The 15307-nt window shown below is 40.6% G+C and overlaps 2 protein-coding genes across 2 annotated transcripts in view; one reads left to right on the top strand and one right to left on the bottom strand.

The window, feature by feature from the left end:
- Window positions 1-1664: 1664 nt before the first annotated feature.
- Window positions 1665-13500, top strand: LOC111436679 (CLP protease regulatory subunit CLPX3, mitochondrial-like). The gene is made up of 14 exons (XM_023074407.1): window positions 1665-2941; window positions 3286-3347; window positions 3436-3533; window positions 3612-3691; window positions 5681-5731; window positions 6243-6317; window positions 6404-6481; window positions 9418-9474; window positions 10694-10864; window positions 10999-11103; window positions 12123-12185; window positions 12295-12417; window positions 12493-12651; window positions 13143-13500. The coding sequence occupies exons 1-14, from the start codon at window positions 2045-2047 to the stop codon at window positions 13194-13196; spliced, it is 2073 nt and encodes a 690-aa protein (XP_022930175.1). The 5' UTR covers window positions 1665-2044; the 3' UTR covers window positions 13197-13500.
- Window positions 13501-14065: 565 nt separating this feature from the next.
- LOC111436648 overlaps window positions 14066-15307 on the bottom strand; it is a 2976-nt gene continuing 1734 nt past the window's right edge. Inside the window, exon 2 of the mRNA XM_023074363.1 lies at window positions 14066-14463. Within this exon, the coding sequence (XP_022930131.1) occupies window positions 14259-14463 (205 nt within the window). The 3' untranslated portion in view covers window positions 14066-14258. The remainder of the gene's footprint in view (window positions 14464-15307) is intronic.

A 15307-nucleotide genomic window follows, 5' to 3' on the forward strand; every position in this document is an offset into this window, starting at 1 on the left:
TCCCAATAGACCAAACAGAGGGAACAATAGACAAAATGGCGGAATAGATAGACCTCCTTAGAGTACAAACGTCAGACTATCCCAAGGACCCTACCCCCAAAGGAACTATCCAACGACACCTTTACAGTGTTTGTTATGCAAAATCACCCATAGGATGTCTTATTATCCTCATCAAGCATTCCTCAGTGTGCTCCAAGTCTCCATACAAGAGAGCAACGACTCGGGAATTGAGCCAACATCCGAAAAAGAGGAAGACGAACATAACCCCGAGATGGGTGCATTGAAATTTTTGTCGCCATCCAAAAGAAGGTCGACCCAAAGGAAGTAACCGAGAAGGGGATAATGTTCATAGACCCGACAATAAACTTGCGACACAACAAAAACATCCTGGTAGACTTAAGCGCGACTCATAATTTCATCTATGACCAAGAAGCCCGTAAATTGGGAGTCAATAATAGAGGACCCTGGAAAAATGAAAGCTATTAATTCGTAGGTCCTATCTATGTTGGAGTTTCTAAGAGAGTCTCCTTAAACTAGGGGCTTGGTCAAGAAAAATAAACCTAGTCGTGGTTCGCATGGTTGATTTCGACGTGGTACTTGGAATGAATCTCCTCCTTAAGCACAAAGTCATTTCAATGTCATTAGCGAAGTGCATAGTGATTACCAATCACAATCCTACTTACTCCCCGCAAATATGAAACAATCTGTTAACCTCATAATAATTTCCTCCTGACAATTGAAAAGAGGGCTCGTGCAAGAGTAGGCCACATTTATAGCCATACCTTTGCTGGAAGATGTAACCACCATTGAACCTATCCCGAGTGAAGTTAGGGATGTCTTGAATAGTTATGCTGACATAATGCTAGAGGGCTTGCCAAAAACACTACCACCTCGTTGGGGCATTGATCATGAAATTGAGCTTCTCTCTAGGGTCAAACTTTAGCGAAAAAGACATATCGGATGGCTCCACTAGAGCTAGCCAAATTGAGAAGGCAACTAGGCGAGTTGTTGGCTGCAGATTCATCTGCCTTGCAAAGGCACCCTACGGGACCCCGTACTATTTTAGAAAAAGAAGGATGAGACATTACGTTTGTGCATAGACTACCCAACATTGAACAAGGTGATGATACATAACAAATATCCCTAACCGATAATATCTGACCTATTTGACCAACTTCATGCGGCCAAAATACTTCACAAAGCTAAACTTATGATTAGGGTACTACCAAATACGCATTGTTGAGGGAGATGAACCCAAAAAAACGTGAATAACAAGATATGGGACTTTTGAGTTGTTAGTAATGCCCTTCGACTTGATGAACGCCCCAGCTACATTTTGTACGTTGATGAACCCACTAGTCAAAATTGTTATAACGAAGTCTCAATGCAAGAGACCTCCTATTGAAACTTAACCATTTTGTTTAAAAAAAAAAAAAACACAATTGAATGTGTATGATAATGTATAAATGTTTCTTGTCATGCTTATTGATCCGACCTCCACGTATGGTTATTTTATTTCATTTTTATTTATTTTTTTCATACTTGGATCGTGTTTCTAAATATAAAAACACAGTGGAATTTATGTGATTAATGGTAGAAATTGGAATTACCATTTATGAGACATCATGAGCAATAAAAAATTCCGACATAAATTACAGAAAATCCACAATATCCATTCGAGAGCTGAAATCGAGCGTGGACGAAGAATTGCTCACCATGAGAGTTTCTCCTTGAAACTCTCCCAATTTCATCTTCCCCTGCTTCGCTCCTCTCCCTGTTTTCTTTCCCAAATCCCACTCTCCTTCTCATCCTCACAATCATAAAATATTCCACACCCTTCTCTTTCTCAATAAATTAACATTCTCCTTGCCAAGTTTGTACTCTTTCATTTGATGCGCACCTTTTTCGTCGATTTGTCCCTCTCTCTCTCTCTGTTTCTCTCTCTGTTCTTGAGATTTAGAGCTTGAACTGAATTGGATTTCATCTGGGTTCTTGACGAACGATCTTATTTGTTCATCTTTGTTGGATTATATACAAATTTCTCATGTCTGGCAGTGGTGGAAGTGCGATCTTGAAATGGAAGAAGTTACAGGCGATAAGGCTGCTCTGTTTCTCAAATCCGAATCACCGCACGACCCAGATTTGCCCCATTTCGACCCATCTCAATTATCTTCATGTTTCGAGTTATCGCCGGCGGGAATCGTTTATCGGCGTTCAGGAGCGGTACAAATGGGACAACGGCGGGTCTGGTTCCGATGATTTCAATTCACAGTCCAATAACACAGGTACTCCAATCCGTAAGATTCGGGCGGAGGCCAATTGCCCTCGTTGCTCCAAGCATATGGATATCATCTTCTCTAGCCGCCATTTCCCAACCCTTAATCCTCCTTCTGGTGATGCTCCTCCCAAGGCTGCTGGAGGAAGAGAAGCTTACGAGGCTGTTAATTTGTGCCCCAATTGCAAATCCGCTTACTATTTCCGCCCTTACAAGATCGCTCCTCTACAGGGCAGCTTCATTGAGATCGGTAATCTGAATTCCAAACCGAAGACGGCAGTAAAAAGGATCACTAGCAAAGATGGTAAAGGTAATGCCATCATCGGTTCTTCAGATGAAAATTATGCGAATGGTAGGCTGAGAGTCTCGTTACTCGAAACTATGAGATCGTCTGGTGGAGAACCGCCTGAAAATTGGCCTCCTGGACCGCCCCCCGTCAATGGGTTGGCGGTGCATTCTCCTCCGGGACCGCCATTTGTGCCTGGTGTGAACTTCGTTCGTGCTACAGGTCCTGGTGGAAACACCTCCGGTTCTGGTGGAAATGGCGCTGGTGATGGTAAGAAGAGTGAGTGGGGTGGATCGAATTTGGGGAAGGATCTACCAACTCCAAAAGAGATTTGCAAGGGGTTGGACAAATTTGTTATTGGCCAAGAAAAAGCCAAGAAGGTCTGCATACTCTTTTTCAGTGATCTAATAGAATTATCATTTGTATGCATTTCATGGTGGCTTTTCTGCATAAAAATGGACATATATTCAGCTATCATGCAGTTAATTATGCCCAGCTTGTCATGTTTTAGTTTCTTTCTAAATTTCTCCAATTACTTGGTCTTTGAAGTTTGACCACGTTCTAGCACATCGATAACTAGGAGCGAACGAATGTAAGCTATAATATTCGGTGCTGAAGAACATAGTTTTGCAAATTTAGGTGATTGTTGTTGCAAGGGGAAGTTGTGTCATTATTTTGTGAACTATTGTTAAAATTTGAATTCAGCATTCTTTATCTTTCACAGGTACTCTCTGTGGCTGTACATAACCATTACAAACGAATATATCATGCTTCCTTGCAAAAAGGGTTAGTTTTTTTCGTTTTGATGCAAATATTTCCCTTCCGTTCATGTCCATGAGTTAGCTGCTATTGGTGTTGTGGATTTGTGTTGCAGGTCGGGAACTGAATCAGGTACCCAAGATCGGATAGATGATGATGATAACGTCGAGTTAGAAAAGAGCAATGTTCTTTTAATGGGCCCAACAGGCTCTGGTATGAACTAATACGCTTATCGAGTTCCAATGTATTGTCTCTGATTGTTATTGGCATAATTTGCGAATTGTAATATAGGGAAGACACTCCTTGCAAAGACTTTGGCTCGATTTGTGAACGTGCCATTTGTCATTGCTGATGCTACAACTTTAACACAGGTGAGTTTCTTTCTTTCTTTGTTCCCCTTCGGAACGGGAAACCGTAAAATATGAAGGTGTTCATATGTTTACTGTGAGCTTCTGGCACATCCTAGTCATCATCTTGTGCCCTTTCTTCCTTTGTGAATAATTTCATGTTCACCCATTTATGATTTGCTAAACTTAATAACTTCTGTATGAAGTCATGAAGTTAAGGTTTGCCATATTGATAAAAATTCATAGTTTCTTCGGACTAGAAAGCATACCGCCTTTTACGGTTTTGCTTATACGTTCTTTTGTTAATTATTTGAAACAAAGGGTAGCTCAGTTGCAGCAGAATTCTTGGGATGGTTGGGTATGTCTTAGGTTGATTCTCAACGAGATAAGAGGCTAGCAACTAAGCGGTAAAGAACGGGAGAGGGCTATGTCAGATGGAGATATCCTAACTTCATGATATTAGTTCTTTCTTGTACCACTACTCAATTATGAGGTGCTTTAAGCCATGTGATTTAGAAGTGTTAAGAAACTTTCCTTTTCTATCTCAAAATACTGACCAAAGTAGCTTTTCTCCGTTCGGAGTATCAAGTTTCGGTTCCCTAGAGACTTCCTTGAGAGCCAGGATTGAAATGTTATGGAATGTTTCTTTTATGGAAGATAAAATACTGCTTTGAATCCAAAGAAGAAATAAATTAGGAACTAATGTGTGAAAGATGTCTGACTAGAACTAGAAGGAAAGTTTTGGACAATGGGTATAGACCACACATTATTGTATACATATTTTCTCTTGCAATCCCCACTGGGATCAGGTGGAAGATTACAATTATTTATAGAGTTAGGTAGCCCTAACCCACAAAGTGGAAGTAGATAGTGCGGAAAATTGATAAGAGATCAAAGAGAATTGTATGGTTAATGTGTTAGGTGGCTCCAATGACATCATTAAACTTTTCAGTATTAATCTGCTTCTTTTCACAATTTATAGGCTTCTAATTCCATTTGACGTGCGCTGGTCTTTTCGTGAAGAGATATGTCTTGATTGTTGCATAAGGTGCCTAAAAGTGAAACAAGAAGACTATGATATCTCACATTGGTTGGGGAGGAGAACGAAACACCCTTTATAAGGGTGTGAAAACCTCTCTAGTAGACGCATTTAAAAACCTTGAGGGGAAGCCCGAAAGGGAAAGCCCAAAGAGGACAATACTTATCTATTAGCGGTGGACTTGGGCCATTACAAATGGTATCAAAGCCAAACATCGGGCGATGTGCCAACGAGGAGGCCCTTCCCTGAAGGGAGTAGATACGAGGCGGTGTGACAGCAAGGACGCTGGGCCCCGAAGGGGGTGGTTTTGGTGGGGTCCCACATCGATTGGAGAAAGGAACGAGTGCCGAGGACGCTGGGCCATGAAGGGGGGTGAATTGTGATATCCCACATCGGTTGGGGAGGAGAACGGAACACCCTTTATAAGGGTGTGGAAACCTTTCCCTAGCAGACGCGTTTTAAAAACCTTGAGGGCAAACCCGAAAGGGAAAGCCCAAAGAGGACAATATTTGCTAGCGGTGGGCTTGGGCCGTTACAATATGCCCGGAAAAACCAACCATGTGATTAGACACTCTGTTGGCTATTTGTTGAATGAGAAGATGGTCTTCAAAGATGAGGATGAAAATGTGGAAGCTGCATGGGATAGAGTTAATTGCTTTACTTATTATTGGTTTTGGAGTGATAAGTCCTTGTATTTTGAAATTTCTTCTTCTTGTAGTCTACATAGTCGACTTTTCGAAGATAAAGTTTTACAGTTTTCATTAACAGGTGCCTTATCCTTTTGTTTGTTTCCTCTCAAAATGTAGAAGCAATCCATTAATTTGATAGTAGAGAACCAGAATACACATTGCTCTAATTTTCTTCATTTTTCCATGTGTTCCAAGCCTCCAACACTAGTTCATACAATATTAGCTTCTTCTCAAGATAATAAAATTTGTTATTGAATTAAGAGAGGATGCTTTTACTTTTCGCAGGCTGGTTATGTTGGAGAAGACGTCGAATCGATTTTGTACAAGCTACTTGCTGTAAGTTTCATGTTTAATTTCCTTAACTGTGTTTAGAAATTACCCTGTAGCTTGCTGATATGGTGTACTAGTGACTTATAATTCAGCTCAACAAACTGAGAAAATGTTAATACCCAAATGACACCTGAAACTACCACTAATTTGGATTTTGTCACCAGCTAGCTGAAACATAAGCAAATATTTGCTTGCCTTAACTCAACTCGTCCCTTTATGATTGATGAAGTTCTTCCATGCTCTTGATTTGAATGCTGGTTAAAACTCGTGTCATTCTGTTAAAGTTGTTCTTCCACAAGATCATATGCCTTTTCTGGTATACAGAAATACATCTATGTCGTTTCGTCACCATTTTGTTAAACTGATTGGATGCTCGATGACTGTTCTAGTGCAAGACATCTGGTTCTTACTTAAATGTTTTCTCCCCATTGAACAGTCCGTTTATTTTATAATTATCCAGATCTTGCTAATTAATCTATGAGCTGCTGATATTGATGCACATTTTATATTGATTTAGGCAGCAGAATTCAATGTACAAGCAGCTCAACAAGGGATGATTTACATTGATGAAGTTGACAAGATAACAAAGAAGGTTTTCACGATTCTTCATTTAATCAATTGCTTCCTTTATCTAGATCTACTATATCAACATAAACCCACTGGTGTTCTTCTTCTTAGGCTGAGAGTCTAAATATTAGCAGAGATGTTTCTGGTGAAGGCGTTCAACAGGCATTATTGAAGATGCTAGAAGGAACTGTGAGTTGATCAAACTTTATCACTTCCAGTGCATTACTTTTTCCAATTTAACGTGTTAACGAAAAAATTGTTATGCTATTTCAGGTTGTACATTATTTTGTTCTTTTTTTGTGTACATCTTTTACTGAAAGGGGCATTATTGATTCTAGGATGAGTGAGACGTGTGTTGTATCCCTAAGAAAGATAAGACTAACACAGTTAAAGGCTTTACACCCATTAGCCTGTACGTGTTTATATAAGATCATAGATTGAGGAAGGTCCTTCTTAGTACTGTTTCTAAATCTCGAGGCTTTTGTATAGCTAGAAGACAAATCTTAGACCACGTGTTGATAGCTAATGAAGCGATTGAAGACCATAGGAAGCAAATAGAAGGGGTTATCTTCAAAGTTGAATTAGAGAAAGCTTTTGACCATCTGGATTGTCACACATTGGTTGGGGAGGAGAACAAATCACCCTTTATAAAGGTGTGGAAACCTTCCCCTAGCAGACGCGTTTTAAAGCCTTGAGGGGAAGCCCGAAAGGGAAAACCCAAAGAGGACAATATCTACTAGCGGTGGATCTGGGTGGGTCGTTACAAGGAGTTTAGGTTTAAGTGGAGATCTTGGATCTAGAATTATGTAAGATTTGCAAACTTTTCAATCATCGTTAATGGGAGGCCTTGAGGAAAGATTCTTTCTTCTAGAGGTCTTAAACAAGGGAATATTTTTGTCACTTTTCCTCTTTATACTAGTGAAGATGTATGGTATAGAATTGTGTCGTTAGAGTGGATAGGGGGCAGTGGAGGGTTTTAAGGTGGGAAAGGAGTCGATTCATTTGACTCGATCTTTAGTTTGCCAATGACATTCTTTTCTTCTATTCAGGCCGTGATAGCTCTTTCGTTAATCTTAATGTACTCTTGTCGTTCTTTGAAGCTATTTTTAGCCTTAAGATTAACCGGGGTCGATGTCCCATCATTGGTCCCAATTGTTGCTCTACCAAATTAAGTTCTTGGGCTTCTTAACCTGCATGTGGGGTGACTCAATTTTCATCCACTTATCTTGGGCTGCCATTGGGAGGTAATCTGCTGAGTCACATTTACATGGTCGGGTGAACACTATGTATTAGGTCCAACGCCACTCTTCCTTTTTAGTACAACTGCAATGGTGCATTCTCTGTAGACAACTGGAGGAGGACCTTCACCACCTTCTATTCGATTGTCATTTTGCACCATCAATTTCGAGAAGATGGTCGAGGGCTTTTGGTTTACATGTGGCTTGGAGGAGAGATTGCTTTTCTATGAACGAGGAGGTCCTTGTGTCGATTTTCAGTGAGAAAGGCAATGTGTTGTGGCAAACTCGTTTTTTGTAGAGAAATATTAGGATTTTTTGAGAGGTGGATAGATCGAGTAAGGAGGTACAGGAGGGGCTCACTTTCTTTTTAGTGTTGTTTTTGCACGCCCTTGTTTTCTTTCGTTTTATCTGAATTACAGCTCGGTTTCTTACCAAAGCAAAAAAAAAAAAAAAAAGAAAAAGAAAAAAACGTCCTTTTCTTTTTAGAATTTATCCTCCATGAGTAGATTAAAACTGATGCAGTCACCTTCTTTGATTAATCTTATTATCTATGTAATCTTCCATAGAACACATGGGTCGAGTATATCTTGTTTTTGCGTATCATTTTTAATTTGGGGAGGTTCGGTACCCGAAAGGGCGATTCCTCCTTTGGCGATTCCTCCTTTGGAAGATATCCTAACCTTAATATCTCCCCTACCTATGCAAAAGAGAGTGGAACTACTTTGGTAACTTATTCTGTCTAAATTGGTGACACTATTTGGCGTTAGATCAGTGGCTGGTGGAGTCTTTGAGCTGCTGGGGATTGAAAGACAAAGTTCGTATTATGATCAAACACTGCGAAGGCTATTTTGTGTCTTATTTGGGACGAAAGAAGTGCTAGAATTTTTCAGATAAATACAATTCTTTTGATTGTTTTTGTGACCTTATACAGTTCACGGCCTCAGGAGTAGCCATTTAGATTGGGAGTTTTTTTTTGTAAGTTCGTAGGGAAGGGGCGTCTTGTTCTTCGGCCTGCTAAGCTGGTCATTGGTTGGAGAGGAGAACAAACCACCATTTATAAGGGTGTGGAAACCTTCCCCTAGCAGACGCGTTTTAAAGCCTTGAGGGGAAGCCCAAAGAGGACAATATCTGCTAGCGGTGGGCCTGGGTCGTTACAAATGGTATCAGAGCCAGACACCGGACGATGTGCCAGCCTTCTCACTGTTCCCCAAAGGGGGGTAGATACGAGGCGGTGTGCCAGTAAGGACGCTGGGCCCTAAAGGGGGTAGATTTGAGGGCGGTCCCACATCGATTGGAGGAAGAAAAGAGTGCCAATGAGGACGCTGGGCTCCGAAGGGGGATGGATTATGATGTCCTACATTGGTTGGGGAGGAGAACAAACCACCATTTATAAGGGTGTGGAAACCTTCCCCTAGCGGACGCGTATTAAAGCCTTGAGGGGAAGCCCGAAAGGGAAAGCCCAAAGAGGACAATATCTGCTATAAGTGGGCCTAGGTCGTTACCGCTTGTCTTCTTGATGTTCTGGAATAAAATATTTTCTAGTTCTTATAAAAATCTTGATCTTTTGAAATGAAAGGTTTTCGAAAGATAAAAAAGTGCCTTTTAAGAACCGTTGCCTTTTGCACTTTCTCTTTTATACATCGAACGGTTTAAAACTACGTGGTTTCTCCATCGAAGGTATTGAAGATCGAGATCGATTCCTTCTAATGTGGGTTCTTAAGGAAAGAATCCAATCTCTAAGCCCTGTCCCAAGTCCAACACTAAACACTATAAGAATTAAGAAACACGTTGCATGATTTGTGTATGTTGTCATTTCAAGATTCAAATTTTGTATTATTTTAAACTTATATTTCCCCATCCTAAATTCTGGGTATGAATTGTTGTCAGATAGTAAATGTTCCTGAGAAGGGGACGAGAAAACATCCTCGCGGTGATAACGTTCAGGTAATATATACGAAAACATACTCTCGAGTTTCTTTTATTCACCTGTATGCAAGTGTCCATTGTTTTTCTTTGTCAGATATTTCTGAAGAAATTTGTTTATCCTTGCTTAGAGAGAGCTTTACACGTATTACATGTATACATGTACACACATAAATAGAATAAACAGGGAATAATTGAGACCCGAGGTAAGAAGCAAAGATCCACGTAGTAGGAGCACCGGTTGGGGTCACCCAAGACTTCATGTGCTGCAAGCTGTGAGCATAAGCTCAAGGCTGGAAATGATGGGCAAAGAGAGAGTTACTAGGTGTAGATTCCACATCGGTTGGAGAGGGGAACGAAACATTCTTTATAAAGGTGTGGAAACCTCTCTCTAGCAGATGTGTTTTAAAACCTTTCGGGGAAGCCCGAAAGGGAAAGCCCAAAGTATTGAGACTTGAGGTAAGAAGCAAAGATCCACGTAGGAGCACAAGTTGGGGTCATTCAGGACTTAATGTGCCTGCAAGCTGCGAGCATAAGCTCAAGGCTCGAAATGATGGGTAAAGAGAGTTACTATGTAGATGTGAGATCCCACATCTGTTGGAGAGGAGAACGAAGCATTCTTTATAAGGGTGTGGAAACCTCTCTCTAGCAGATGCGTTTTAAAACCTTACAGGAAAGCCCGAAAGGGAAAACCCAAATAATTGAGACCTGAGGTAAGAAGCAAAGATCCACGTAGGAGCACAGGTTTGGGGTCACTCAAGACTTCATGTGCCTACAAGCTGCGAGCATAAGCTCAAGGCTGGAAACGATGGGTAAAGAGACAGTTATGTAGGTGTGAGATCCCACGTCTATTGGAGAGGGGAACAAAACATTCTTTATAAGGGTGTGGAAATCTCTCCCTAGCAGACGCGTTATAAAATCTTGAGGGGAAGCCCGAAAGGGAAAGCCGAAAGAGGACAATATCGGCTAGCGGTAGGCTTGGGCCGTTACAGTAAGGTAGCGTGGGTGAATGTTTAAGTCAATCATCAAACCTTTTGTGATGTGAAAGTACATAAACTAAGTCTTGAGTCTATCACTTGTAGACATTTATAGCTCTTAATTATAATCTGAGAATCATCCCTTGTAGACATTCACACCCTGCTGTACTTATATTTTCAGATATAGTTTCATAGAGACTTCCTGTTGTGCATACAATCCCTTTATGAGGTTTGATGTTGGCTATTGCTTTGAAAATGTGCAGATAGATACAAAAGATATTTTGTTCATATGTGGTGGAGCGTTCATAGATCTAGAAAAGACAATCTCTGATAGACGGCAAGATTCTTCTATCGGTTTTGGCGCGCCTGTTCGTGCTAACATGAGAATGGGAGGGGTTACGAGCGCTGCTGTTACATCTTCGTTGCTGGAAACGGTGAGAACGAAAGCTCTTTGGATTTGTTGGCATAGTCAATGAATATTACTTTATTTTTGGGATGATACGTCCCCTCGACATAATGCCCGAGTCCCTTTAAAGTTCGTCTAAACGTTCTATTTCGTGCTTTCCAGGTTGAGAGTTCTGATCTTATAGCATATGGTCTGATACCAGAGTTTATAGGGCGTTTTCCAATTCTTGTTAGCTTATCAGCCTTGACTGAAGAACAGCTTGTCCAGGTATCCATCATTATTTCTTTATTGTTCATCTAGAACACCACAACTGGAAGAAAGAACTTCGTTAGAGATCTAATATTTAGTTAACAATTTTGTTTATATGAAATATTGTCTGAATTGTCCTATAAGATAGTCACATCAGTTGGGGAGAAGAACGAAACACCCTTATAAGGGTGTGGAAACCTCTCCCTAGCAGACACGTTTTAAAAAACCTTGAGAGAAAGTCCAAAGAGGACAATATCTGCTATCGGTGGGCTTGGGCAGTTACCAATGGTATCAGAGCTAGACACCGGGCGATGTGCCAGTGAGGAGGCTGAGCCCCGAAGGGAGTAGACACGAGGCAATGTGTCAGCCAAGACGTTGGACCCAGAAGGAGGGTGGATTTGGTGGGAGTCCCACATCGATTAGAGAAATGAACGAGTGTCAGCGAGAACGCTGGGCCTCGAAGGGGATGGATTGTGAGGTCCCACATCGGTTGGAGACGAGAATGAAACACCCTTTATAAGGGTGTAGAAACCTCTCCCTAGCAGACACATTTTAAAAACTTTGAGGGAAACCCCGAAAGAGAAAGCTCAAAGAGGACAATATCTGCTAGCGGTGGGCTTGGGCCATTACAAATGGTATCAGAGCCAGACACCAAGCGATGTGCCAGCGAGGAGGTTGAGCCCCGAAGGGGGTAGACATGAGGCGGTGTGCTAGCAAGGACACTGGGCCCCGAAGGGGGGTGGATTGTGAGATCCCACATCGGTTGGGGAGGAGAACGAAACACCCTTTATAAGGGTGTGGAAACCTCTCCCTAGCACATACGTTTTAAAAACCTTGAGGGAAAACTCAAAAGGGAAAGCCCAAAGAGGACAATATCTACTAGCGGTGTGGGCTTGGGCCGTTACATAAAGCCTCCGTTGCTTAGACCTCGAATGAGCTCGAAACCCAAAATATTATCCGAGTTGATTCTCTTCGCCATTTTCTTTCTACAACCCAAATGAGATCGAAACTTTACTTGGACCTGCTGTTGTTAACAGGTCCTCACTGAACCGAAAAACGCCCTCGGTAAGCAGTACAAGAAGTTGTTTGGCATGAATAATGTAAGTATTTAATTTCTCATGCAACGATTTCTACGTTTTCCTACACGAAACTCTCTCCTATCATTGTGGAGTAGAGACCATCTTAGCCGAACCACCATTCGATTTCCAGGTGAAGCTGCATTACACAGAGAAAGCACTGAGACTGATTGCCCAGAAATCAATGGCTAAGAACACCGGTGCCAGAGGCTTGAGAGCCATACTGGAAACCGTTCTTGCAGAAGCCATGTATGAGGTATTGATGCCAAAATCATCCATCTGAATATAGCTCATTACAACATTAGCTCATTTCTATTCTCAAATGGTTTAGATCCCCGACGTCAAGACTGGAAATGAAAGAGTAGACGCCGTTGTCGTTGACGAAGAATCCGTTGGCTCACTAAATTCGAGAGGCTGCGGAGGCAAAATTCTTCGTGGTGATGGAGCGTTGGAGCGGTATCTAGCTGAAACCAAGTCGAAGGAATCAGAGGTACCATTTCTTTCAAATATGGCCTAACATTTTTTATATGAACCACGAACAAGGAATTTCCATACCTCAAGGTTCAATTACAAGGACGAGAGCTAAGAAATTACAACAAACTTCGTGAGCTCATCAAAGGAAATTTTAGAAGACGTTGGAGACCTCCCTTATATGTTGTGCAAAGTTGAGCTTTAAGAAAGAGATGCATTAAATGCACTTTAAGTTGCATTTAATGAACTCAGCTGAATTTATGGAACTAGTCAAAAGATGACTAATAAACACATTTCTTGAAGCTCAACTTTGCACAACATATAAAGAAGGTCTCCAACGTCTTCTAGAATTTCATTTGATGAGCTCACCATAGCTTGAATATAAGTGTACAAGGTTTGTTGAAACTTCTTGGCTCTCGTCCTTGTAATTGGACCTTGAGGTATGGAAATTCCTTGTTCGTGGTTCATATCAGTTTTATTCTTTGTTGCAACTAAACAATATGTTTATAGGATAATATGGAGGAAGGTGAGGCAGAGATGTCATCGAGAGCTGTGAGTCTATAGAAACGTGCAAGATAAGGTAACCACGACCGTGACGAAAAGAAAAAGAAAAAAAAAAAAATACATTTCCCCCTTTTTGGTTTATGTTATTTTGGGGGAAGAAATAAACAGATATGGTGTAATTATCCCATTGTAACACCACATAGCTCAGGTTAAGTCCATTGTGTTAGGGAGGATGGAAGGAAAAAGGCATTCATTGTTTAGGCTAACATATCTGAGTAATCTGTAAAATGAAAAGGAAATAGCTGCCCATTAAGATGTCTTCTTCCCATTTATTTTATTAAATTATAAATTTAGTCTTTAACGACGTTCCAACTTTTGATTTTGATTATGTTTTGTCATCGATACCGTTACCTAAATGTGATTTTGATTATGTTTTGTCGTCGATACTGTTACTTAAATGTTCACATAGCACGATGTGATTGAAATGGGCACGAAAAATAAGTAATATGTTATAAATTATTTGTTGTATCCCTTTAGATTTTTAAGACGGGGAGAACATAAGTCAACTGATGAAGGTATTTTGAATATTCAAATTTCAAATTTGCAAGGATTGTATCAAAAGGTATTTTGAATATTCAAATTTCAAATTTGCAAGGATTGTATCAAAAGAGAACTATTGACAAATGATTGAGATTCATTCTAAAGGGGATAAACTATTTCGAGTGAAAAGTAGAGGAAATTTTTATTTGATTAGTGAAAATCAAGTCCTTATTACTTTTACCCGGAATGAGTACCTATTCCTTATGAGAATCGAACTCGTGTCTTCGACATGGAAAGACAATGTCCTAACCACGGGACGAAAGAGACCAAAAAGTCATTCTTCATATACCTAAGCTCTGAAAATAGAAATAGTTCGTTTTCTTTCTATATGTGCAATTCGAGGATTTTATTTGTGTTTATGTTGGCGAATTCTGAGTGAATTCGACGGGTCATCGTGCCCTCCCCATGGGGAAACAAGAAGGAAAATTTTAGTAATAGAACCTACAAATCCAGTTTGGTTCGGTTCGATTCGGTTGAACGGAGCAATGAAGTTCATGAACATACAAAGGCTTTTAGCTACAGCTAACCAAATTTATAGTGCTTATCCACAGCAATTGAGACATCCCAAGTGCAGCTCATTCCTGCCGGGAACACAACCAAATCCCCAGCGCCAATCTCAACCCCCTCATCTGATCCTGCTGGAGTAACCTTTACCTTTCCCTCTAGCAAATAGCATGTCTCCTTGTCCGAATATGTCCATGGGAATTTGCTCGGCCCACACCCCCACCTGTTGGATTCACAATCAAAACATCCAATTAATCAAAAACCCATCTCTCCAGTTCATGCTTTCAAGTTTCTGTTGAACAATTTATATATCTTTATTGTTTTGTAAAACAAAAACTAAGGTACTAGTTATGAATTTGGTGACGAACAGATTAGCATAAACCATTTTGAAATAATACTATTGGAACTACGGACCTCTACAATGGTATGATATTGTCCACTTTGAGCATAAGTTCTCGTGGCTTTACTTTTGGTTTCCCCAAAAGACCTCATACCAATAGAGACGTATTCCTTACTTACGAACTCCCTCCCAACAATCCTCTCCACGAACAAAGTACACCATAGAGCCTCCCTTGAGGTCTGTGAAGCCTTGAACATCCTCCCCTTAATCAAGGCTCGACTCTTCTCTAAAGTCCTCGAACAAAGTGCACCATTTGTTCGACACTTGAGTCACTTTTGACTACACCTTCTAGGCTATCAATTTCTTTATTGGATACTTGAGGATTCGATTAGCATGACTAAGTTAAGGGCATGGGTTTGATACTATATTATGAATCATGACTCTCCACGATGGTATGATATTGTTCACTTTGAGCATATGCTCTCATGACTTTGCTTTTGGTTTCCGTAAAAAAAGAACAAATACCAATGGGATGTATTTCTTGCTTATAAATTCGTGATCATCTCCTTAATTAGCCAATGTGGGACTCCCTTCCAACAATCCTCAACACTAACAACATACATCTTGAAACCTAGTAAGACAAAGACGTGCCCCACTTGTAGTGAGTTATTTGACACCCCACATCCCAACATACAAAATCCTTCAAAAAAAAAAAAAAAAAAAAAAA

The sequence above is a fragment of the Cucurbita moschata genome, unplaced genomic scaffold, assembly GCF_002738365.1.
Source record: "Cucurbita moschata cultivar Rifu unplaced genomic scaffold, Cmos_1.0 Cmo_Scf00058, whole genome shotgun sequence".
Classification (NCBI taxonomy): domain Eukaryota; kingdom Viridiplantae; phylum Streptophyta; class Magnoliopsida; order Cucurbitales; family Cucurbitaceae; genus Cucurbita; species Cucurbita moschata.

Excerpts from the sequence above, each read along its gene's own strand:
- LOC111436679 (XM_023074407.1), top strand. The coding sequence starts at position 2,045 with ATGTCTGGCAGTGGTGGAAGTGCGATCTTGAAATGGAAGAAGTTACAG. Across the intron at positions 3,348-3,435 it reads CATGCTTCCTTGCAAAAAGG|GTCGGGAACTGAATCAGGTA; the intron begins GTTAGTTTTTTT and ends TTTGTGTTGCAG. Across the intron at positions 12,418-12,492 it reads TTGCAGAAGCCATGTATGAG|ATCCCCGACGTCAAGACTGG; the intron begins GTATTGATGCCA and ends CAAATGGTTTAG.